The sequence below is a fragment of the Dendrobates tinctorius genome, unplaced genomic scaffold (assembly GCF_039654945.1).
Source record: "Dendrobates tinctorius isolate UK_male_01 unplaced genomic scaffold, ASM3965494v1 ptg000162l, whole genome shotgun sequence".
Lineage (NCBI taxonomy): Eukaryota > Metazoa > Chordata > Amphibia > Anura > Dendrobatidae > Dendrobates > Dendrobates tinctorius.
In genome coordinates this window covers 70,427,736-70,452,387 of record NW_027361829.1, presented here as the reverse complement: position 1 = coordinate 70,452,387, position 24,652 = coordinate 70,427,736, and the positions used below count along the sequence as shown (strand labels likewise).

General features: G+C 46.1%; 1 protein-coding gene across 3 annotated transcripts in view; it reads left to right on the top strand.

Moving 5' to 3' along the window:
* ULK4 (unc-51 like kinase 4) overlaps positions 1-24,652 on the top strand; it is a 1,062,038-nt gene that overhangs the window by 635,985 nt on the left and 401,401 nt on the right. For all 3 annotated transcript variants that reach the window (XM_073550092.1, XM_073550091.1, XM_073550093.1), the window contains exon 32: positions 20,100-20,205. In XM_073550092.1, the coding sequence (XP_073406193.1) occupies positions 20,100-20,205 (106 nt within the window). The remainder of the gene's footprint in view (positions 1-20,099; positions 20,206-24,652) is intronic.

The window sequence follows — 24,652 nt, the reverse complement described above, 5'->3', positions numbered from 1 at the left end:
CATTTTGTCCTCCCAAGGTACTATGTCAGCAGAGTTGTCGGCTGGCGGGGTACCGGAGGTGATTGATTGGCGGGCGAGGGAAGTAGTCAGCTGGGGGCAGTTGTGTCAGGACTGCTGCCTAGGGACTACTCTCTCTGCCGTCTCTCTTCAACTGACCCCTTTCTCTCCAGTGAGAGAAATAGATGTGCTGCAGGAGAGTAGGGGCAAGTCTCAACCCTCGCCATTACCCCACCCTGGGAGGCAAAGACCTCGTGGTGGAAGGGGTTGGAGGGTGGTGTACCCCGTAGTGAATTGTGGGGGTGTGAGTGTGGTGACACAAGGGGACGCCTCTGTTGTCAATCCCAGAAAGAGTTCACCGAATAGTGACAAACGAATGTGTGGCAATAAACGTTCAGGTCCGGACCTGTGTGTGAACGAGCATGTATGGGTGGCCACCAAAACACATCCAGTGGAAGTGTGTTGCGGAGTCTTACCAGCTCGAGTTACCCCCAAACATGCACATACACAACTCGTTCCCCAGGTCGGCGCTTCAAGGATGTGTGGTGCCTCCAGAACATACGCTGCCAATACCAGCAGTGCTCGTTTGTCATTAACCTGACGTGCAGGTAGTTGCAGGGGTGAACTCTGGATCTGGGTGTCCCCGCTGTAGGTGGTTCCCTGATGAGGAGCGGTCTTGAGGGTCCAGAGGCCCCTCATTCTGGGGAGGGTACTGTCATGATCCATGCTGGATCATGACAGATAAAATGCACTAGTAACCTTTTTTTTTCCTTAAGCTGTGGTGCTTAAAGATAGTTTTGCCCACGGTGGCCATTAGGGTCATTGCACTGTGGTGGTTTCAGTTCTAGTTTTGCCCCCGGTGGCCATTAGGGTCATTGCACTGTGGTGGTTTCAGTTCTAGTTTTGCCCCCGGTGGCCATTAGGATCATTGCACTCTGGTTTCTTTAGTTTAGTGCATGTGATTATAAAGCAGGTGTGATTGCTCTGGCTCTGCTATAAAAGAGTGTCAGGTGTTGCAATCACGGTTGGTGATATTGCTCTTTTCCAACCAAGACTGGTGAAGGAAGGAGAGAGAGTTCCTGGCAGCTCAGTCAGAGTCCTGGTGTGGAAGGAGTCAGAGAAGTCAGAGAGGATTTCCTTGCAGCTCTGACAGAGCTTGGTGGCAGCTATTCAGGAGGAAAGCTGCATTCTGGTGGTGGACTCTGTTGCTGGGAGCAAGAGCAACAGAGCAAAGCTAAGTGGTGTTTCCCTGTTTGTATTTTTCCTTGGTGTGTATTAGTACAGCGGTGGGGCCAGTGCCTGCACCACCCAGCTCCCTAGCAAGGGATAGGTGTAGGGTGTGCTAGGGTGACAGGTTCCGGCTCGGCGACAGGTGAGGAGCCTGTATAGGGAACATTAGGAGTGTGAGGGACACTGACTCAGGGGAGTGCAGGAGGTCTCCACGTCCCCATTTCCTATCACAGGGTCCACCGTTGTAACTGTTTTCCCTTCCCCCGTGTCTTGTCATTTTAGTTACTGGCCTGCGGGTCGTGTCACACAGGAAAGTTACACGTGCCGTGTCTTGTTGTCTTAGTTACCGGCCTGCGGGTCGTGTCACACAGGACGGGTCCACGTGACATCTAGCAGTTAATTTGCTGAGGTAATCTTGAGAAATATTACCATATGCTTCCAGAAGCCCCTCCCACAAGTTGGTTTGGCTTGATGGGCACTTCTTGCATACCATACGGTCAAGCTGCTCTCACAACAGCTCAATGGGGTTGAGATCTGGTGACTGCGCTGGCCACTCCATTACAGATAGAATACCAGCTGCCTGCTTCTTCCCTAAATAGTTCTTGCATAATTTGGAGGTGTGTCCTGTTGTAGGATGAAATTGGCTCCAGTCAAGCGCTGTCCACAGGGTATGGCATGGCATTGCAAAATCGAGTGATAGCCTTCCTTATTCAAAATCCCTTTTACCTTGTACAAATCTCCCACTTTACCAGCACCAAAGCACCTCCAGACCATCACATTACCTCATCACATTACCTCTAATATAAAAGAGTTAATGGTTTGCTTTTATATCCCTTTAAATCCCTTTAATTCTCCATTTGCCTTTTGCCTTTCATTGATTCTTATGACGCTGCAGTTTTGCCTGTCTCTTCAAGGAGAAAATGCTTCTTATCATATATGTTCTCAAAAGTCAGCCACAGCGTGTTCTGGGTACATTGTAAACATGGTATGACCCTGAAGGTGATGGTGGGGGCCAGGGGGCCACATGAGCTCCATAGAATTACATATTGTTGTAAATGGTATAAAAGATTGCCTTGTATTTCATTACGTCGGATAAAGTGATTTGACCACGGCTTGTGTGTTGAGTCTCTTGTCTCCAAGCGCTTGTCATCAGAAGGGCGAAAAACCTCATAATCCGGACTCACTGTTGATCTGGCATACCTGACGCTTGGTCAAAACAAAAAGCAGCTACAACACCTCCACCATGCTTGACAGATGGCGTCAGGCACTCACAAATGTTCTTCTGTGTGATCCAAACACCTCAAACTTGGATTCGTCTGTCCATAACACTTTTGTCCAATCTTCCTCTGTCCAATGTCTGTGTTATTTTGCCCATATTAATCTTTTCCTTTTTCTTAGCCAGTCTCAGATATGGCTTTTTCTTTGCCACTCTGCCCTGAAGGCCAACATAACTGTGGTCGTTGACGCTGGCGTTTTGCGTGTACTATTTAATGAAGCTGCCAGTTGAGGACCTGTGAGGCATCGATTTCTCAAACTACAGACTCTAATGTACTTGTCTTGTTGCTCAGTTGTGCAGCGGGGCCTCCCACTTCTCTTTCTACTCCGGATAGAGCATGTTTGTGCTCTCCGCTGTAGGAGTAGTACACACCGTTGTAGGGAATCTTCAGTTTCTTGGCAATTTCTCGCATGGAATAGCCTTCATTTCTAAGAACAAGAATAGACTGTAGAGTTTCACATGAAAATTCTTTTTTTTCTGGCCATTTTGAGAATTTAATGCAACCAACAAATGTAATGCTCCAGATTCTCAACTATCTCAAAGGAAGGTCAGGTTTATAGCTTCTCTAATCAGAAAACTGTTTTCAGCTGTGCTAAAATACTTGCACAAGGTTTTTCAAGGGTATTCTAACCATCCATTAGCCGCCTTACACATTCAGCAAACACAAAGTACCATAAGAACACTGGAGTGATGGTTGTTAGAAATGGGCCTCTATACACCTATGAAGATATTGCATTACAAACCAGACGTGTGCAGCTAGAATAGTCATTTGCCACATTAACAATGTATAGGCTGTATTTCTGAATTATTTAATGTTGGCTTCATTGGAAAAAACTGCTTTCCTTCCAAAAATAAGGAAATTTCTAAGTGACCCCAAACTTTTGAACAGTAGTGTATATATATATGTCACGGGGTCCTTCTCCGATACCACACAATCAACAGAGTGAGGGAAATGTGAACAATCCCAAGACCTTTATTATAGGCAAAACTAAAAAGTCCATAAAAAACTCACAACACTGAGGATACAATAGTCTAGAACACGGATGCAGTTCAGTAACAGGATGAATGTCAAATTAGATGAGAGTCCAATAATCCAGCAGACAGAGGATAAAATGGGTCCATATGCTTTCCCTTCTCTCTGATTTGCTGTCCTCACAAGATCATCACCACACAAGGTCTGACTTGAACAGCTCCTGTCCTCCCCATCCCCCTCATTATGTCCAGGGGTAGTCAGACAGGTTGGGGCAGTTTTCAGGCCTCCCCGACCTGACAAAGGTGCCTTGGGGATTAAGGCACTACAGGGGGTTCATCAAGAGGCATAGATACAGTCAGGCTGCAGACAGAAAAGGTACTGTCACACTAAGCGATATCGCTAGCAATGTCGCTATAACTTGTGACGTTATAGCGATATTGCTATCGATATCGCTGTGTCTGATACTTACCTACAACCCGCTCCCCCACTGGTTATCGCTGATCGTGCAAGAACGTTAAGGACTGTTTCTCGTCGTCAGCTTCCTGCGGCGCTTCCTGTGGAGAGACGAGCGACGAGCGTGGACGCGGGCGGGAGGACGCAGGATCGCCTAGTGTGACAGGTAAGTAGCGACCCCCGTCCCCAGCGAAGTCGCTGGTGAGATCTGCCTGTGTGGCAGCTCACTAGCGACCACTTAGCGATGTACCAGCGATCCTGACCGCGTCATATCGCTGGTTGGGATCGCTGGTACATCGCTAAGTGTGACAGTACCTTTAGTGAGCTAATTCAATTATTAGAATTTTGGAAGGTAATTGAGACTCTAGACAATATGGGAATACACTGAATGATGCAGGAGAACACTATGGAAATCCATAAAATATAAATATACACAAAATGATACCCACATAACATATCACACCATCACTATATATATTGTGGTGGAGTGACCACTATGTCAGCTAGGGGGCGCTGTGTGGGTGTCCCGGGACGGGTGTACAGGCACATTCAGTGTGGTAACAGGAGCAGGGTCCTAAATGACCATTATGGGTCTCAAGGTGGGTGGCCTTGGGATGCAGGCTCCAGGGTGTATTGATCAGCAGAGGTACTGCTGATCTTTCTGTTACACTGTGTCAGGGAAGCCTGTGTGTGTCTATGTGCAATACAACCTTTAGTGATGTCATAGCCATGTGATCACCTGTGGGTGTGGTTACAGGGCTATGTAATTGAGGTGTTTGGCACATGTGAGAGAGTGTGAGGGAGTCTGTCAGAGTGTGGACAGACTTCCATGTGTCCAGGTGGGACACTACAGAAAGTTGTATATGGGGAGGACTACACCTCCCAGCATGTGCTGAGACTCTCGGTCCGAGTCTCCAACCACGGACATTTGTGTTCTTTTGCCTAAGCTAGAGGCTATTTTGGTAATGTGCTGCCTTGTGGGTTTATGATGCAAATAAACCTCATGAACTTTGGGAAGAACCTGTCACATATTTGTCTCCCGCTGCACCTAAGCGAGTCACATCCTTACAATATATGTATATATATATATATATACATACTGTATATATATATATATATATATATTGTGGCAGGGCTAAGGGTCGTGTAATTGATGGGAGATATGTGCCTCATAAATGGCTCGTCTCTATAATGTAAGGCATAAGTAAAGCGTACCAGATATTATTATTGTGGTTGTTTGAAGGACCTGTGGTGAGGTCACAGTCAGGTGACCAGTCAGCTGCTGAGTTTGTGGGTGTAGCTACAGCCTTATAATGTGGCCTGCTCCTGAACCAGGGAGTTGTGTGTGGGGAGGACTAAGCCTCCCATGTGTGCTGAGACTCCTGCTCTGAGTCTACAACTATGGACATTTTGTGTTATTTTGCCTGAGCTAAAAGGCTATTTGTTTGGTGTTACGTTGCCTTGTGCGTTTATGCCGTGAATAAACCGCAAGCACTGTTGAAGAACCTGTCTCATATTTGTCTCCCGCTGCACCTAAGCGAGCCACATCCCCACAATTGGTGGTACACGTGCGGGCAGCGGTCCCAGCAGAGACTTGAGGCAGTTGCTGCATGTCCTGAGTGAAGTTTGCAGCGGGGCAACAAGTACTGCCGGGAATCATGGAGGACCTGCTGAAACACCTGGTCCAGTCCCAGGCACTGCAGCAGGAAACCAACAAGCTGTTGTTACAGCAGATCCAGCAAGGCCAGCAGGAGCAGCGGCAGCAGTTCCAGCAGAGCCAGCAGGAACAACGGCAGCAGATGCAGCTTCTGGCAAACGCCATCCAGGAGGGCAGGACGAGCGCCCCAACCCCAGGTCGGGCTGATGCCACCGACGTCGAGAAGGCGGTAAGACGCGCATTACAGAAAATGACCCCTGAGGATGATGTTGAGGCCTCCCTGACGGTGTTTGAAAGGGTGGCTGAGAGGGAAAAATTTCAGCCAGAGCGGTGGGCGGAGGTACTGGCCCCATACCTAACGGGGGAGCCCCAGAAGGCGTACTTTGACCTGACCGTACAAGATGCCAGAGAGTATCCCAAATTAAAAGCGGAAATTCTCGCCCGCTTGGGGGTAACAATGACTACCAGGGCACAGAGAGTGCATCGTTGGGCCTATCACCGGGACAAACCCCCGCGCTCCCAAATGTTTGACCTGTTGCACCTGGTCCAGAAATGGCTGCAGCCAGAGTCGGCTTCCCCGGCACAGATGGTAGAGCGAGTTGTGATGGATTGGTTTGTGCATTCTCTGCCGAGACCTCTACAGACTTGGGTTGCCCAGGGTGATCCCCAAAATGCTGATGAACTGGTTGGGCTGGTTGAGAGATACCAGGGGATGGAAGGTTCCCTGGGGAAGCAGCCCATTCCGTATTGGGGGTCCCAGCAGGGGGCGGAGTCACAAAAAGGCGTGGTGCGTCCAAGGTCAAAAGGGGTGGGGGAGGCGGTGCCCAAGGTCCTCTCGGGTGTTATTTGCTGGAAATGTCATGAGCCAGGACATATAGCGGCCCGTTGTCCCCAGACCACCGAGCAGATGGACTGCAGCATGGGATGCCGTAGTTCATACTACGCATATCCAGCTTGCAGTGTGAACTCGCTACCTAACACGGGGCCACAAGCGTGTCCCGTGAAGGTGAACGGTCGAGCAGCAATGGCGCTTCTGGACTCCGGGAGCTTGGTGACCCTTGTGAGGGCCAGTTTTCCTCTAAACATACTCCCGGGTAAAAAGATTGGTGTTCGGTGCATACATGGCGATGCAAAGGACTACCCTATGGCTAGGGTGAAGATTGAAACGGCGCATGGCACCGAGTCGCATGAAGTTGGTGTTGTTCGAGACTTGTTGCATCCCATAATTATTGGCCGGGATTTCTGTCTGTTTTGGGATCTGTGGGGGAGGGGTTCTGAGTGTGCTAGCAAGAGCAGGGAACCAATCCAACCCACTGAGGTATCGCCACCACCAGAGGCAGACGACTTTCCTTTATGTGTCCTTGTTGGGGATGAAGAGGAAGGGTCCCCTGTACCTGACATCCCGGAGCTAGGGGTGGCCGGGGAGAATTTTGGGACTGCCCAACATAGGGACCCCACACTAAGGGAAGCCTTTAACAATGTCACCGTCATTAATGGGGTTGCACAAGAGCCAGGAGCAGACACAAGGTTTCCCCATTTTATGTTGAGTGGGGAATTGTTGTACCGGGTCACGAAAATAAGGGAGGAGGTGGCAGAGCAGTTAATAGTACCAGGCCCCTATAGACGAAAAGTGTTGGACATGGCCCATTCACACATCTTGGGGGGACACCTGGGGGTGGAAAAAACCCAGGAACGGGTTGTACAGAGGTTCTATTGGCCTGGGTGTCACCGGGAAATAGTAAACTATTGCAGGTCCTGCCCGACATGTCAGTTAACTGCCCCCACATCTCATTTTCGGAACCCTCTTGTGCCACTGCCCATTATTGAGGTGCCATTTGAGAGAATTGCCATGGACTTGGTCGGTCCCTTAATTAAATCAGCTCGGGGGCATCAGTATATATTAGTCATCCTGGACTATGCCACACGCTATCCTGAGGCCATTCCCCTGAGAAACTCCTCCGCGAAGAGTATAGCCCCATGAGCTGGTCCATGTGTTTTCCCAGACGGGTTTGCCGAAGGAGATCCTGACCGACCAGGGGACAACTTTTATGAGCAAAGTGATGAGAGAATTGTGCAGAGTCTTGCAAATTTCCCAGTTAAGGACTTCAGTGTACCATCCGCAGTCAGATGGCCTTGTTGAGAGGTTTAACAAGACACTGAAGAGCATGCTGAGAAAAGTCATAGAGGAAGATGGTAGAGACTGGGATTGTCTCCTACCGTATTTACTGTTTTCTATCCGTGAAGTTCCCCAGGCCTCCACGAGGTTCTCCCCCTTCGAGCTTCTGTACGGCCGGCATCCACGAGGTCTCCTAGATATAGCCAAGGAAACCTGGGAAGCCGAAGTCACGCCCCACAGAAGCGTCATTGAGCATGTGGCACTGATGCAGCAGAGGGTTGCGAAGGTGATGCCCATTGTTAAAGAACATCTCCGCCAGGCACAAGAGGCTCAGGCCAGGGTCTACAACCGGTCAGCCAGAGTGAGGCAGTTCAATCCGGGAGACCGAGTTCTCGTGCTAATCCCGAAGGTGGAAAGTAAGTTCTTGGCCAAGTGGCAAGGGCCATATGAGGTGGTGGAGAAGCTGGGAGACGTAAACTACAAGATCCACCAACCCGGAAGACGGAAGCCATACCAGGTTTACCATATTAACCTTATCAAGCCATGGCAAGATAGAGAGCCAGGGGTAACTCCGTGCTTGCTGGGCAACCTAGAAGGGGAGGTTGGAGCCGTTACCATAGCGGAGACTCTGTCGAAGGCCCAGAAACAGCAGTGCCGGGAGTTACTCCAGAAAAACCGCGACCTGTTCTCAGAGTTGCCGGGGAGCACGAAGGTGGTGGAGCACGAAATTCTGACCGAGCCACATGTGCGGGTGAACGTGAAACCCTATCGTATTCCTGAGGCCCGGCGAGAGGTAATCTCCAAGGAGGTGCAGCGTATGTTGAAGCTCGGGGTCATTGAGGAATCCAAGAGCGGCTGGTCGAGCCCGATTGTCCTGGTCCCAAAACCTGATGGTGAATGGAGGTTCTGCAACGATTACCGAAAGCTGAATGAGGTCTCCAAGTTCGACGCTTATCCCATGCCACGCGTTGATGAGCTCATCGAGAGGCTTGGACCGGCCAGATACATAACCACTTTGGATCTGACAAAGGGATATTGGCAGATTCCCATGGCACAGGAAGCCAAGGAGAAGACGGCATTCTCCACACCAGACGGGTGCTTCCAGTATGTCCGGATGCCGTTTGGCCTACAGGGAGCTCCAGCAACCTTCCAGAGGGCGATGGATAGAATCCTTGCGCCTCATAAGCTATATGCTGCCGCATATCTAGATGATATCGTCATCTTTACCCCGGACTCACCTGGAGAAGGTCCAAGCAGTGTTTGATGCTCTAAGAGAGGCGGGGTTTACAATAAACCCGAAGAAGTGTGCCTTGGGGAGAGAAGAAGCCAAGTACCTCGGATATGTAGTGGGGCGTGGCGAGATCAAACCCCAAATCAATAAAGTGGAAGCAATTCAGACATGGCCGAGACCTCTGTCAAAGAAGCAAGTTAAAGCTTTCCTGGGGATTGTAGGATATTACAGGAGGTTCATCCCAAACTTCGCCACAATGGCTGCACCTCTAACTGATCTGCTTAAGGGGACGAAGTCAGTGATGGTCAGCTGGTCCGAAGAAGCAGAGTCAGCCTTCCAAGAAATGAAGGGAGCTCTTTGCAAGCAACCCGTTTTGGTGGCCCCAGACTTTAAACGTGAATTTGTCCTCCAGACAGATGCCTCAGATGTCGGGATAGGAGCAGTCCTCTCCCAAGAGATACGTGGGGAGGAGCATCCTGTTCTCTACTTGAGTAGGAAGTTGACTCCTTGTGAGAGAAATTACTCAGTTGTAGAGAAGGAGTGTTTGGCCATAAAATGGGCAGTGGACACATTACGGTACTACCTGGTGGGACGGAAGTTTAGATTAATATCCGACCATGCCCCACTCAGGTGGATGAGGGAAATAAAGGGCAAGAATGCTAGGGTCACCCACTGGTTCTTAGCCCTACAAGACTTCAGCTTCCATGTAGAGCATAGGGCCGGGAAGCTACATGGGAATGCCGATGCCCTCTCCAGAATCCCTTGCCTGGTAGGTGAAAGTGCCAAGCCCCACGGCTTTAGGCAGAGGGGGGAGGTATGTGGCAGGACTAAGGGTCGTGTAATTGATGGGAGATATGTGCCTCATAAATGGCTTGTCTCTATAATGTAAGGCATAAGTAAAGCGTACCAGATATTATTATTGTGGTTGTTTGAAGGACCTGTGGTGAGGTCACAGTCAGGTGACCAGTCAGCTGCTGAGTTTGTGGGTGTGGCTACAGCCTTATAATGTGGCCTGCTCCTGAACCAGGGAGTTGTGTGTGGGGAGGACTAAGCCTCCCATGTGTGCTGAGACTCCTGCTCTGAGTCTACAACTACGGACATTTTGTGTTATTTTGCCTGAGCTAAAAGGCTATTTGTTTGGTGTTACGTTGCCTTGTGCGTTTATGCCGTGAATAAACCGCAAGCACTGTTGAAGAACCTGTCTCATATTTGTCTCCCGCTGCACCTAAGCGAGCCACATCCCCACAATATATATATATATACCTCTTATATATTATAATTACATTTGCCTTTTATCTGATAATTTTACTCACTATAATTATTTTTTTTAATGGCGGGTTTTTTGCTTCTTTTAGTGGCATAACTATTGCTGCATACTGTACTTTTACCTGTCAGAAACCAATAGCGCAAGTGTGATCCTGGTTCACTAATTTAAGACGTTTTCCCCATGAAGTTCGGATAATAAGAATATCATGGAGTCTGTGAGCAATACAGAAATGGCTGACTGCCGTCATTCTCATAGGCTGTAATGGACCAGACATACCTGAATGCACATCCATTTCATGGAGCCCCCAGCAGTGTGTAAATATTTTGCCTTTTCGCATGTGTTTTTCTTTTATGGTGCCAATATTTGTATGTAAGCCAACCTGTTACTAGGTTTTCCCCATATAAAATGTGTCACCACTATTAGGGCCTCTTTTACAGCATATTGGAATGCTCACATACAGTGCGGTCCAGTTCAATGGGTGTCTTGTCTTGATCCGTTACCTCCTCTCTTCTTAAGATCACTGTCTTCCTTCCCTGCTTTGTGTGTCCTACGTCATCCACACAGTGTCCCCATTGAGCTTCTGTGCAGGTGCACTTCTCTCTGCTCTGCTGATTGCAGAGCAAAGTACTGTAGTGAACATGTGCCCAGTGAGGCTAAAGAGTGACGATAACTCGGAAGTAAAGCCAGCGCATGCGCAAAACAGTAATTTGCTGTGCCCTCAGTAGAGCAGAGTGAAGTAAGCCTGCACAGGAGTTTAATTGGGAAACACTGTGTGTATGATGTAGGATGCATCATTCACACAAACCAGGGAATGAGGACAGCGATCATAAAAAGAGAGGAGACTGTGGATCAGCACCAGAGCTGCTCATTGGACTAGACCGCCCCATCTATGAGTATAACAAAAGGTCTTTGTCATGGCTCGGTTTGGGGAATCAATACGGTGACTTGTTGCTTTGTGGTCGATTGTTGTTCTGCCTGTTGATCTGTAGCTCTTTTCCTTCCCTGTCCAATTACTGATTGTTCTTTTGTCCTTATTCTTCCTTCTTTGTTTACTTTTTTCCAGATGTTTTCCATATTCTCATTTTGGTTTGCACGTTCAGGGTGGGGTTTTGTATAATATCTCTTCTCTGCACTCATTGCTGGCTATATTTCCTGATGGATGTACATTTAGGAGTTCCAGCGCTTTGTCTTAGGGGTTTACCTAGCAGAGTAAACTCCAATTGTGTTCTTTCAGTAAGTGGGTTTGCTTTTCCTCCAATCACCTTTTCCTTTTATCTATGTTAGGTTCTAGGGAGGATGTACTAGTTCCTTTTATTTTTAGTATACCTTAAAGGGAACCTGTTGTAATGCCGGTGTGTTTGTACTTTGCTTCTTTGGCGTTACTCTGCATGTCTCTGCATTAACCCTTTGCTCCTCTCCTCCTAACTAGCAGGGATACTGTTGTCTGTTACTGTTATGAATGCTGCTGAGTTTCCTGCCTCACTGCGTAGCCGTACATGCGTGCGTGGCTCTGCTGCTTTGCATGACCACCCGCTGGTGCGGTCCCTGGCTGCCGCTGTGGAAAGCTATCCGTGGCTTCATAGGTCCTCTGCATTGTGTATGGCTTACCACGCGTGTTCAGGCTTGCAGCTCTCGCCAGGTGTCCTTTGCATTGCTGATTTCTGTCTGGCTTTGCTTAGTGTGTGTGTGGCCACACCTCCCCTGCTTTTATGAAGAATGGGTGTGTGCTACAATTGCTGCTCCAGCCTATCGCTGTGAGGCAGCTGCTATATAAAAGTTCCCTGCCCTGTGGGGCGTTGCCAGAGCTTCGCATTTAGTTCCTGAACCTAGCCATGTGAGTTTGTGTGTTCAGCTCCTGCTCTGATTCTTATCAGTTCTGGGGGAGCTCTTGCTCTTTGTCCCTGTGTGAACTGTGTCCTGCTGCCTGCCAGGAGGCAGAATATCCTGGCCCTTGCTGGTCCCTGTGTTAATGTTTGGAGTCTTGCCTTGTACCAATGTATGTTGTGTCTTGTTTCCTGAATCCTTGATCCTAGATCTGTTCCTGCACCTGACCCTGTCTGAATTGTGTCTTGTTTCTCCGCCTGCTCTGGGGGCAGAAATGCACAGATCGCCCTTCCTGGAGGCTGCATATCCAGGCCCGTCCATGTTGTGTCTTGTGTCCTGAATCCTGGACCTGCTCCTTTACCTGATCCTGTCTGAACTGTGTCCTCTGTGTGATGTTCCTGAGGTCCTTCCGTGTCTTGAACCCTGTGCCCAGTGACTGTGACTCTTTGCTACCTGACTTGCTGCGATGATTTAACCTGGGTTCATCTTGGAAGTAGGAGTCCGATGTGTCCGCTGAGTTTCTGCTACTCTGTGCTCAGCTGGGGATTCAGTGCAAATCCCTGCCCTTTGCACCAGACCGCTTGGGTTCCTTTCTAGTTTGCTGCCAGATGTCCGGAGCCTGATGACCGTGGCCTCTCGTCTGGAGCTTGATGACTGCGGCCTGATGTCCGGTGTCTGACGACTTCTTCCAGATGTGCTGTGCCTAATGTCCTCCGCCAGATGTCCGGATCCTATGCTTCCCTGCCCAATGTCCGGAGCCTGCCGATCGCTGCCAGTGGTCTGGAGCCTGATGACTGCGGCCTGATGTCCGGAGCTGATGTCCGCAGCCTGATGTCCGGAGCCTATCGATCGTGGTCAGATGTCCGGAGTCAGATGCCAGTGTGCTGATGCTCTATCTGAGATCCGAGTCCTGATGTCCTGCTTGGTGTCCTGATGTCCTGCCTGGTGTCCTGATGTCCTGCCTGGTGTCCTGATGTCCAGTCCGTGTTCCTGATGTCCAGTCCGTGTTCCTGATGTCCAGTCCGTGTTCCTGATGTCCAGTCCATGTTCCTGATGTCCAGTCCATGTTCCTGATGTCCAGTCCGTGTTCCTGATGTCCAGTCCGTGTTCCTGATGTCCAGTCTTTGTTCCTGATGTCCAGTCCGTGTTCCTGATGTTCAGTCCATGTTCCTGATGTTCAGTCCATGTTCCTGATGTCCAGTCCGTGTTCCTGATGACCTGCCTGTGTCCCGGTGTTCCGCCAATTCCCTGAGGTCCACCCAGTGATGACGTCCTTCTGGGATCGGTGTCTGATGTTCTGCTGCTGAGCCAGTGATATGCCTGAGAGAGAGGCCGTCGTCCTGATATGCCCGTGCCATATGACCCTGGACTGCATCAACCCGTGATGACCCCTGCCATCGTCTCAAGTCTGTCTGAGGTCGGTGTCTGATGTTCTCCTGCTGAGCCTGTGCTACGTCTGAGGCCTGAGAGAGAGGCCGCCCTAGTTTGCCCGTGCCAGACAACCCTGGACTGCATCAACCCATGATGTCCTTCTGCCTTCGTCTGTTATCCTGAGATGTGTACCCTTCCCTGATGTGCGGAACCAGGTGTCTTGCATAACTGTTTCGTTTATGTACCATGTCTTGTTCAAGTAAACTTTATGTTTATACCTGAAGTTGTGCGGTGTTATATAGTTCTGTCTACTCGTCCACATGCTCAGCTGTCATAGACCCCGGTCGCTATCCTTCCCTAGTCCGGGTAGGCCCGGGTCCCCCCTTTATTTTCAGTTTTGAGTTAAAGGGAATCGCTCACGGGAAATTTGCGGGCTATGTAAATGCCCTGTGTCCGGTTCGATGGTCGGTGTTTCTTCTTTTCTCTACCCCATCCGTGGCCGCCGGCCGCAATATTTTCCGGAATTAGCGTAATACTCCATATTTCGTGCGTGCGCACCGCAATCTTGCACGCGCAGTATGCTTTGCCCAACTGCGTGCAAAGCCAAAAATCATTACTGCGCATGCGCCGGTACACTATGTCCCGGAAGTATTTTGCTGAGTTCCGGTCAGTTGTTAACAATTTAGTGATGAGGGAATCAATTTGCAGAACTCCAGTCCTTAGCCTGGTCCCACGGAACAGGAAGTGTGCCAATCTCCTTACCTCCTGGCAAACTGTGCCAAAAGAATAGGAGCTGAGAATGCCAGGAGAGAAGATGTTTTGCAGGTCTCTTGTCCAGCTTTCACAGATTTCTGACCTAGATGGTGAACCAGAGTCCTGAAAATTGATTCTCTCATCTATAGTTAGCATATTTCCATGTATGGGCATGGAGGATCTTCATTATGATGAAAGATCAATAACATAGTAACATAGTAACATAGTTATTAAGGTTGAAGGGAGACTTTGAGTCCATCTAGTTCAACCCATATCCTATCCTAACTTGCCCTAACATGTTGATCCAGAGGAAGGCAAAAAAAACCCCATAAGATTAAATTAATTTAATTTTGAGAAGAGATGAGTAACTGGGGACCTTATTAATTTGTACAAGTATATAAATGGCCCATACAAAAAATGTGGTCAAAATCGGTTCAATGTTTGGAGAAAAAAAAAAAGCTTTGGTCTGCATAGGAGACAAGGCTTCTTTACCACAAGAACTATTAACCTGTAGAACAGCCTACCTTGGGAGCAGGTCACGAAAAGTGCTTAGATGTATTTTAAAAGAAAAAAAAGCAGAAATACGTATACAAATGTATCAAATTCTTGTTCTGAATGTTGATCCAGTCAATGGACACTTGGGATCAAGAGGGAAGAACTTGCTCTTTAGGGCTGCCTGGACCATGCATTATGGATTTACCGAAATCTCATTCCTTTTATTCATTCCCATCCATCAGTTGAATTTGATGGACATGTGTCTTTTTTCTACTGTATTAACTGTGTAGCTAGATAACTACCTTTGCTTTGTTTTGGACATGAGAGTACTTCAAAGTTTTTTGGTCATCTTGTGTTAATGTATTAAATTTTAATTTGTTTGAACTCTACGTTCGATGTCTTTATCTTTTGCATTACCAGCGTCTTCTACTTTTGCAACATAAGCTTGTCTCATTTTCTTCTCTTGTGCATCACTTGTACATTAACTGATCTTGGCGTTGTCAACTTTCTGTCTTCTTTGAAATGCCATTACAAAGCCTCTAGATAAATCAAATTTTATATTAACCTTGGTGCTTTGATATTAGTAGCGGCTCATAAATTCTATAGTTTTAAAGTTGTTTTCTTTAATTACTGCCATACTCTATATATTCTGAGTCAATCAAGCTTTTCAATATTTCATCATATTGTATGAGAGCGCCTTCATTTTACACTTTTAATTTATAAAGCACTACCCATCGATTAATGAGAATTATTTTTGAAGGAATTTTGCTGTATCCAAGGTGAGACATCAGGTCCCCTATGCATCATTGATCAGGATTGACTTATGAGGGCCCATCCTCTATGTCCGCCAACATCTCAAAAGTTGAAGAGCTGCAGTTTGAAGACCTCTGGTTTATATGATCATGTAATTAGGTTTTATATACAGATTTCATGTTTGTCCAAGGTGAAAAGAAATACACAGCGGTGTTTTTTTGTTCTTAAAGTTGTATGAGAAATAACTGCGTTTAGCCACTGTGCACTAGTTTTCTGTTGTCTGGGTCTGGCCTCTCCTTGGTGCTAGTGATTTGATGTATGATACTGACATCCAATTTTCCTCTATTTCGTTTACCATATCCATAGTATTTTTAAAATTGGAATAACAAATGGGACCTAGAAGTGGGAATTTACCAAGATGGCTGATTGTGTAGTCACATTCTGCATATATATATAATATTTTCGTCCCCCTCAATACTCTGGTTTGGTATCTGGCATTAGCACCAGACACACCTAGACAGATGTTAGAGCTTCCTTGGCTTCAGTAAGGTGGGTTAATCAGCAACATTGCCAATTTGGGTAAATGTGTTGTCAAGCTGAGAGTTTGCTAGACAGTGACTTCCAAGGTCTAAATTACAAATACCAGCACAGATTGGAGTCTCCCCTCCCCTGCCTGGTCTCTTGATTTAACTTCTCGCTCTGCAAAAAAATAAGCCTAGCTAGCCCAGACCTATGTTGGTCAAAACAAGATGGACTTCCAGCACAGTGAGAGATCAGGTTATCCAGCCTATTAAACTCTACGCAGAGGGGAGAAAGAGAATTAATGAGGAGCACTCAGCACATTGAGAGATTAGGCAGGCACAAAGCAAAAAATAACAAGCAAGCCTATTCTGCTCCAGCTTTCAGTAAATGTATTTTGCTCCAGAGCTGGATTCACAAGTACAAAGCTCAGTACTGCTGTATGTTGTTTTATATGCTGCTTCTGTCTGTGTGCTACTTAGAGTAACCATTGTTTTGATATTGTTTTCCATAAATTAATTGTACACATAAAAATTATAAATTTTGTACTATATCATATTAAAAATACCCCTTTTTTTCTCCTTCTGGACTGATATTGCTCATTAATTCTTAATTTACAGGTAAAATCTGTTTTCAGTGAATACAGACTTTTCCATTACTGAGATAGATGACAGTTGGTTGTTAAAAAGTTCTACAGTATGTAGAACTATAGCAGTCATTTCAGTAGAGCTTACAGGTTGTCTACCTTCAGCTCCTCCCTAAAATTTTAAAAGCACCAACTATCATCTTTCAGTACTAGGAAAATCTGTCTTTACTGAATACAGGTTTTACCCCCTGAATTGAGAGTGAAAGATCAGTCTAGAACGTAAAAGAAGCAGATATCTCTGGTCATGTATACAGTATTACAAAGCTGCTAATGATTTATAAAATTCAAAATAAAACAATAGTTACTCTTTAAGGAAAGAAGAGCAGGAATCACTCATGTCATTGTGTGCTGTGTTTAGGAGACAAAATGGCAGCTAGCCTCTGCCCACTGGCTCAGAGAGGACTGAAAATTGCAGAGGGAAAAACTGGTGTAAAATGCAAGATACAAGTAATATGGCTAGAAACAATGTTATTCCTCATGTACAGACACAACAGAAGATTTTCAAAAGTTAGCTGAAACTTCAGATATTGCTTAATTTTTTCAGTATCCCTGATAAAAAGAAAATGGTTGCTATGCGCAGCAAAGTGTTTTGTTTAGACAGTTTTGATAAATGAAGCTCAGTATGTTTAGACTTCGGTATTCTTACATAGAAGGAGAAGAAGTTGTTGATGGTTGGGACCAGCCCTCCTTATATCTCTGCTATACATCATTTGTCATTTAGAATTGCACATGTGGAAAAAAGCAAATTTGTACTGAGTGCCCAAAGTTAATATCCACACACTTTCCATCCACTCTTTTTTACTTTGACTCTAATTTGGGCTGTGTCGCCATGTTTTTGTGAACAGAGTTGATTGAATAAGCATATAAACAGTTGTATATTCTTACGTATAATCAGATTTGCTGCTTTCCTTGTATTTCTTTGCAGTGCCCTTGGTGTTTCATGGCTGTCCTTCTTAAACACAGAAGCAATTAGTTTTGAGAAGGCTGATTCTTCAGGGTCCAGTGCTTCCATGCCTTTCATTTGCAAAAGCTGCACATTTTAATGAAGTTGTTTCATCTGTGTTGCCAAACACTAGAATTTTGCTGCTTCAAGTCTAATTATCTCAGTTGGCGATTGCTGTGTTTTATTAAAGCTGTCAAACGTACTGTTCATTAAATGCCCACATTTGCAACATCTCTCCCACAAATAAGATCAACTTGTTCTGCTGATGGATTGAAAGAACATATTTCCTCCTTAATCTTGACAAATCGATTTTACCAGTCATAACACATTCTTAGACTGATGGACCCCTTGTGGTGAGCATTCGTGTGTTTGTGTCAAACTGAGGATCTTGTAAAATCCTCCAATAACTATGTTAAGATTGAGGAACTGAAGACTGTGAAGACGTTTGGCTGGAAGACCATTCAAGTAAAACAGCAGTGGAAAAACCGACCCGTTAGGCTGTTTTGCAGTTTTAAGCAAGTTTCATATTGGCATATTATAGCTCCATTGTTATAAACGCAAGTCCATAATTATAGTGACCCAAAGGGATTGAAGATGCTGTCAATTTAGGTAATTGGTACCATGTTTGGCTGGTCTTGCTGCCTTACAATTGCAGGGCGCTGCACCTTACCGCAAAACCGGATAGGTTTCAATGACTTGTTATTGAACAATAAAAATTCTTACTCAATGACAAAAAGAAGAGGTATTGAAAATAATTATTTTCCTCTAAAACCTTATTGATTTGGATTTTAATCTTTCTACGATAAAATACAATCAAACAACAGAAAAAAGTCAAATGTTTTATTACAGGTTACAAAATGTTGGAATATCAAAGAAAATTGTTCAAATTAATCCCCCATTGATTGTGTGCATACTCTGATATGTACACTCCCAGACCACAAGTTGATCCTTTGGGCATTCTGTAGCAAATGAGTTTTTATCAGTTTAACTGTTACTTAAACACCCATTGAAGTACATGTAGTAAGTACTCTAGAAAAGGAGACTTATACTGCTGCTGTCTTCAAAAAGTTAAAGAAAGATCTCGCATAGGACAACAAGACCACTTACAGCATTATTCCGGTAGTGGAACATGGGGCCGTTTAGTGCATACACTCTTTGTCCAATTTTTGCCCCTCTGGCTTAGAGTCCTGTTTTTATTACCATCTTTATGAAAATGAAAGTAGTCGTTTCTGAACATGTAAACCCTTAAAACATTATTTTATTTCTCAAATCTTAAAAATACTCTGAACCCAGTGTGACAAACACTCATGAAGGAATGACTGCTTGATAGGCTTATAGCAATCTATAAAATCAGATCATGCATAATATCATACACCTCTATAACATTTTTGATTAAAGTTAAATAACAGCCAAATAAATGCCTACAAGGTCACTAGAAATATCCTGTATTATTCCTACCTGTCTGCGGAGGTTGGCACCCTGGAGAATACGAGATGTTTCGCCCCCGCTCATCGTCGTGTTTTTATTATCACCCTTCACCTAGTGTTCCTTTTGTAAAGTGTATGTATGAGAAAGCCGTGTAGTCTTGATGAAACTTCAGTTTGCCTCTGAAGTTATTTACTGCTGGAGAGACGTCACGTAAGGTTCCTGGGTCCCAGGTCAAAGTGTGTAGAATAGATAATTCTTTGGTAGACGGACATTGAGAGCCTTCAGAAGGGTAAGGTCACATACGGCACATATGTCGGTTTTACAGTGGCAGCTCTGTGTATGAAATGTTGAGAAACGTTATGCAGGCACTGTATAAATTACCGTAACCGATTCTGCAGATTTGAAAACCAAAGCATGTTAGTTTATGATGTTGATGTTACTGTGGATTTCAACCTTTACAGTGGAAAAGGTATAATGTGCATCTTATGAAATTCGGAGCGGAAATGCTGTAGTGAAATCCACAGCAGGAAAACGGCAGACATTTTTAATGTATTCTAAGTCTGGATGACTAATGGCCCAACTGGACTAAGAAAAGTTTACTATACGTTGCGTGCATGTCATCGCATGTGAAACAATTATACGTTAGATTTATGTGGCATATCATATTGTGGATTGGACAATGCACTTGTTCTGAGTGACAAATTAATGATATTGTATGAGGGCACGTTACACACATGTCCATCTATCATTTATCGAGACAATAGCTTGTGTGTCTTAATAGCTTTGTCTTTTGCTTTTTATATAGACTGGCTTTAATGTTTTTTTTTGTTCCATTTATTATGTGGTCCTCAGACATGAATAAAGCATATTGTCATGTTAGGGTTTGTAAATAAATCTCTCTTCTTACATGCTTCAGAAATAATTAGACCCACTGGTGGAAGGCAGTAAAAGTATCATTTGTCTTCCTAAAGTATAGAATAGATCTGAAAACTGTTCCTGTTTAATAAAAGGCAGATCTCAGAAATATGTGGCTGCTGGGATTGTACACTGTGCCATGAAGTCTCCATCTTCTGCACCGCGTGGAAGCTTCTCATGTGCAGTAATTAGAAGTAACACAACTACATGGACAGTGCGAGGTGCTCATTGTGTTCACTTTGTTTATTGCAGACGCATCAAGATAATGTGCTTGGAAATGTCATTCACAACGTGATTTCTTTATTATACAATTTGGTCGCTCAAAAAGATACAAACTTGAAGCTTCTCTATGAGCAGGGTAAGTACATCATACATAATTGATGTGTATTTGGAGATATATTTCGTCTGGGGGGAAAGTTTTTTCGTATAATATCAGCCCTGAATTATGTAAATGAAAGGAAACATGTCACCAGGTTTCCCGTTTTTAAAAAGCTGCCAGCACCTTACGTGTCTCCTAATTAAGATCCTACCTATCCGTTCTGTGCTACCTTGGAGCCAGGCATACTGCTAAAAATTATCTTTATATCAGAAAAAGTAACAAGAAAAGCCACACTCACCCGATCCTTCTTTCAAGATGTGGTTTTAATCCATAAAATTGGTTGCATTGAGATTAGCGGAGGTGCAGGTGTCAGGGGAGTTTTTCATAAACAGTGAGACCTGCCGGACTTCGGCCGTTTCACGCCTTGCTGGCGCTTCTATGGGTCCCGTAGATGGATGGATTGGGTGAGTGCTGCTTTTATTGTTACTTTTTCTCATATAATACATGTTCTTTATGCATGCACCACCCAGAAGAGATCCAACGAGGCTATTTCTGAGGATTTGGGTGGAAATAACACACAGAAAAAAAGTGACTTGGTACCTGGAATAACCCTTCTTTTTTTTCTAAAAAATTATCATTATACACCCATCTTCCCGGTATGGCAATCGACACTGAGCGGTCGCATGGGCATGTACAGATTAACCTTGGCGCCTGCTGGGTGTTCACTTATCTGACCCTTCTGCTTTTGTATGATGGGACCAGGTGAGAGAGCTCATAGCAGGCACCAAAGTTGACCCAAATATACCAAATGGACTGCTTGTTTCTGATTACCATAAAGAAATAGCAATGTACAGAGATCAATTTTAGCGATATTCTTGGCTGCAACGGCACTCAGAGCGAATCTTTAGGAGCCACATAACAATCTAGCAGCAATTTATTAGCGGGAATTCTGACGACTGGTTTCCTTTAAATCTAATTTGTTACACCGTTTAAAATCAATTAGGCTAAGTACACAGGAGTTGGGTGTTGGTACTATGCCTAAATCCGCATTAAATCTGCTAACGTTAAGTGTCCAATGCCAGTGAGTATCATACTCTATTCATATGTAGAAGCAAATATCCCTATTAAGTACTGAGTAAGCTGCTCATTTTTAATTCTGCAGCATGCACTATATTTCCAGTAGAAACAATGTGGATTGGTCCCGTTGAATGACACCAAGGCTCCAGCACTGTCACAGCAGTGATTCAAATGCCATCTTTGTATTTCTGCAGCAGATTGATCTGCAAAATTGCAGGCAAATTTTGAATATGCGAACATACGTTACCTTAATGCATCTTATTTTTATTCCTCTGAGATCCTACACATCCATGTACAGTGTATTTTCACAATTAAAGTGCATGCAGCCATGTGACCACAGAAAAGCAATGTAAAGCTGCTGATCCCAGCACTCCCTGCTGTTTGGAGTGCTCCAGCCTAATCACAGCACATGCTGGACTTTTCTTCCAGCAACAGTTAGTGCGATGCTCTGAGAAGTGTGCAGCCAATGTTGTGTTGTACATGAAACCTCAGCTGTTTTGCCGCACTTTCTAAGCTCATTAACATAGATGGCTACTGAAGATAATGCTGAGGTCTTCTGTGTGCATGTATGGAAATGCGTGTGTCTTATGCAGATGCATCTTAGGGTGCTTTCACTCTGCATTCAGGCACCCGTTCAGTGCCTCAGTCGGGGCTTTTGTCCGAACCACCTCGCAAAATGGGACTGGGCATATGCACCGATGGGGCCATGGACTATAGTGATGCAGACAGAGCGAACGTTCTCTCTGACATGCATCATTTTGGTCATATACGCCTAATGGAGGCGGACACCCAGGCATAGTAGACTGCATATTTGCTCTGTCTGCATCATTTTAGTTTATGGCCCCGTTGGCGCATACTCCCCAATCCCATCAACATTTCTGAGGGTTCGGACATAAGTCCCATGTGTTAAGTCATTGAACTAGGACACAAAATAGAGCGAACTAGCAAATAAACAAGTCAACTGTCTTCAATTTCTGTGATAAAAATGACATTACTTGTCATGTCCTAATAGTAGTCACCCCTTTAACTATATAACCCATGGTGATCATTGAGGCTCTGCACCCCTTGTTCCATGGCAAACACAGCTCACAATATGGTTAATGAAGTGATTTACCATGAATTACTTATTTTAAATGTTGTAGAACTGATCATGATTGGGAAAGTGAGCTATCGTTATCATTTTATCAAATCTTTCAATAAGCTATTGATATTGCCAGTGCTTATGTCAGTACCTGCCATTTCTTTAGTCACCTTCCTCGACAGCTACATCGGAGGATGTCTACCCCGCCCTAATAGGGGACAGGAACAGGAAGAGGTTAAATACCCCTCCCCTTCCTGCAACCACCAGTGTTTTCCTGTCCCCTATGGGGCATGAAGAGGTCTACGATGGTGCTGCCGTGGCCGGCGATTGGGAGCACCCCACGCCCAGTATCAGCTGGGATACCTGTCAGATGCCGGGCAGTCGAGGTCGGGGGCCTTGCTCTCCTCCAATGGCTGCTCCCGTCTCCGCCTGCATGGTGGGACTCTCCCGCCTCTCCTGCGCCTCCTTCAGGGGTAAAGCGAGGTGGTGATGTGCACGCCGGGGTCCTCCAGATAGCTCCCTGGCTTCCTCCTCCTCCGTGCTGCCGGTTCCCGGGGGTTCACGCTGGACGGGGGTGGCTTTCCTCCACTTCAGGCGTTATTGGGCTTTCCACTGGGGCGCGCGTCACTTCTGGTCGGTCCCTATGTGTTCCACGGTGGAGCGCACACGCTACTCCTGGTACCGGCGGTGACATTCTGGGGCGTCCTCATGTGGTTCCCCCCATTGGGCCAAAGAGAGGAGGTGCACAAACAATGCTGGACCCTCGATCTTTCAAGGTCCGGGTGAGATCACCAGGTAAGACCTGTCTGACACTGACTGTAGACGGCATGGACGGTGACAAGCCCTCTCTCTCTGCGTGTGCAGACCCCAGCGTACCCCCTCCTACTGTAAGTAGCAGGCGTCGGCCCTGGCTATCCAGCATTATTTACTAAAATGGCGTAGCATACCTCTCTCTTTCTAATATGGGGAGGAAAGTTCTCTGACCCTATGAGAACCAGCCACAAGTGTAAAATGTGTGCTGCCAGACACCCTCGACATACGGGGAAAACTCTGCCCGTCCTGTACAGAAAGGTCCTTCGCACTGAGCATCCCTCTCTTCTGGATAGCATCAAATCCCTCATAATACAGGAGGTTCACTCCTCCATGGCTCCCTTATCCCAGACCGCCTCCCTCTAGGAGGAGGAAGAAAGCTCTGATAGAATCTGACTCAGACGAAATTCAGTCCTCGGATTCAGAGGACGCTCGGGAGATTGAGGGTTCCTCTTCCACGTCCACTCCTAAAACCAGGGAACAAGAAATATCACTTGGTTCCGGGAATGTGGGTGAGCTAATCAGTATGGTTAAGAGCACCATAGGGGTGGAGGAGGAAGAAGTTAAATACACGGAACAGGACGAGATGTTGGGCTGAAGCCCAAAGGAGGTGTCCTGTACACGAGAACGTACAGAATCTGATCCTCCATAAAAGGAGGCCTCCATATATAAAAATGAGGGCTCCTCCCAGCTCAAAGATCCAATGGATCGAGGAAAAAAATATATATATATTTGAGAGCTTATCAAGGAAGTCCTGGGACACCTCTACAAATCTGCTAGAAAGCTAATATGGCTTTCACATGCCCTGTCTCTGTGATTACGCACAGACTCAGGACACCTTAGGGGGAAGGATACCGGACGCCCTACCCGTACTGCAGAAAGCAACAAGGTTCCTAGCCGATGCTTCCACTGGCGGTCGCTAACAACTTGGGACCAGGCCGGGACCAGCCTGTAATTCGCAGGTCTTGGGTAATTCTTTAATGCACCGGCTTTTCTAGGCTGAGTGTAAATGCTCTCACCAGGTCCGGGTAGCCGCAAAAGCAGCCGTCCTTTCTAACTCCTCTAGAGGAGTGCCCTGGTTAAAATCCTAAGGGTGGTGACTTATCTCCAAATGGTGCGCCATCCTCTTCCAGGGCCACTATGGGTTCAAGCCTGTCCTGGATAACATCCTGGACACAGCTTAGGACAAAAACATCTCTTCCGAAACATAGAAGATGGATTTTTCATCCCTCCCATGACCAAACCTCTGTCAACAGCTAATCTAAGCTGAATTTGCATGCCCTCATCAGATCACAGCCGCTAAGCAGCTTGAGGCTGGGCCAGTAACAGCATGAGAGACTGGCTGAGATTCCCTGGTCCTGTTGACATACTCAGGAAGAGTATAGGGAGGCAAGGGCTGGAACATCCTTGTCCCTAACCATCAACAGACCCCAGATAGGCAATGACGCCCGGTTGGGGGTCGTCTCTCGCTCTTTTTTACCCACTGGCAGTCCATCTCCACAAATCAGTGGGTCCATC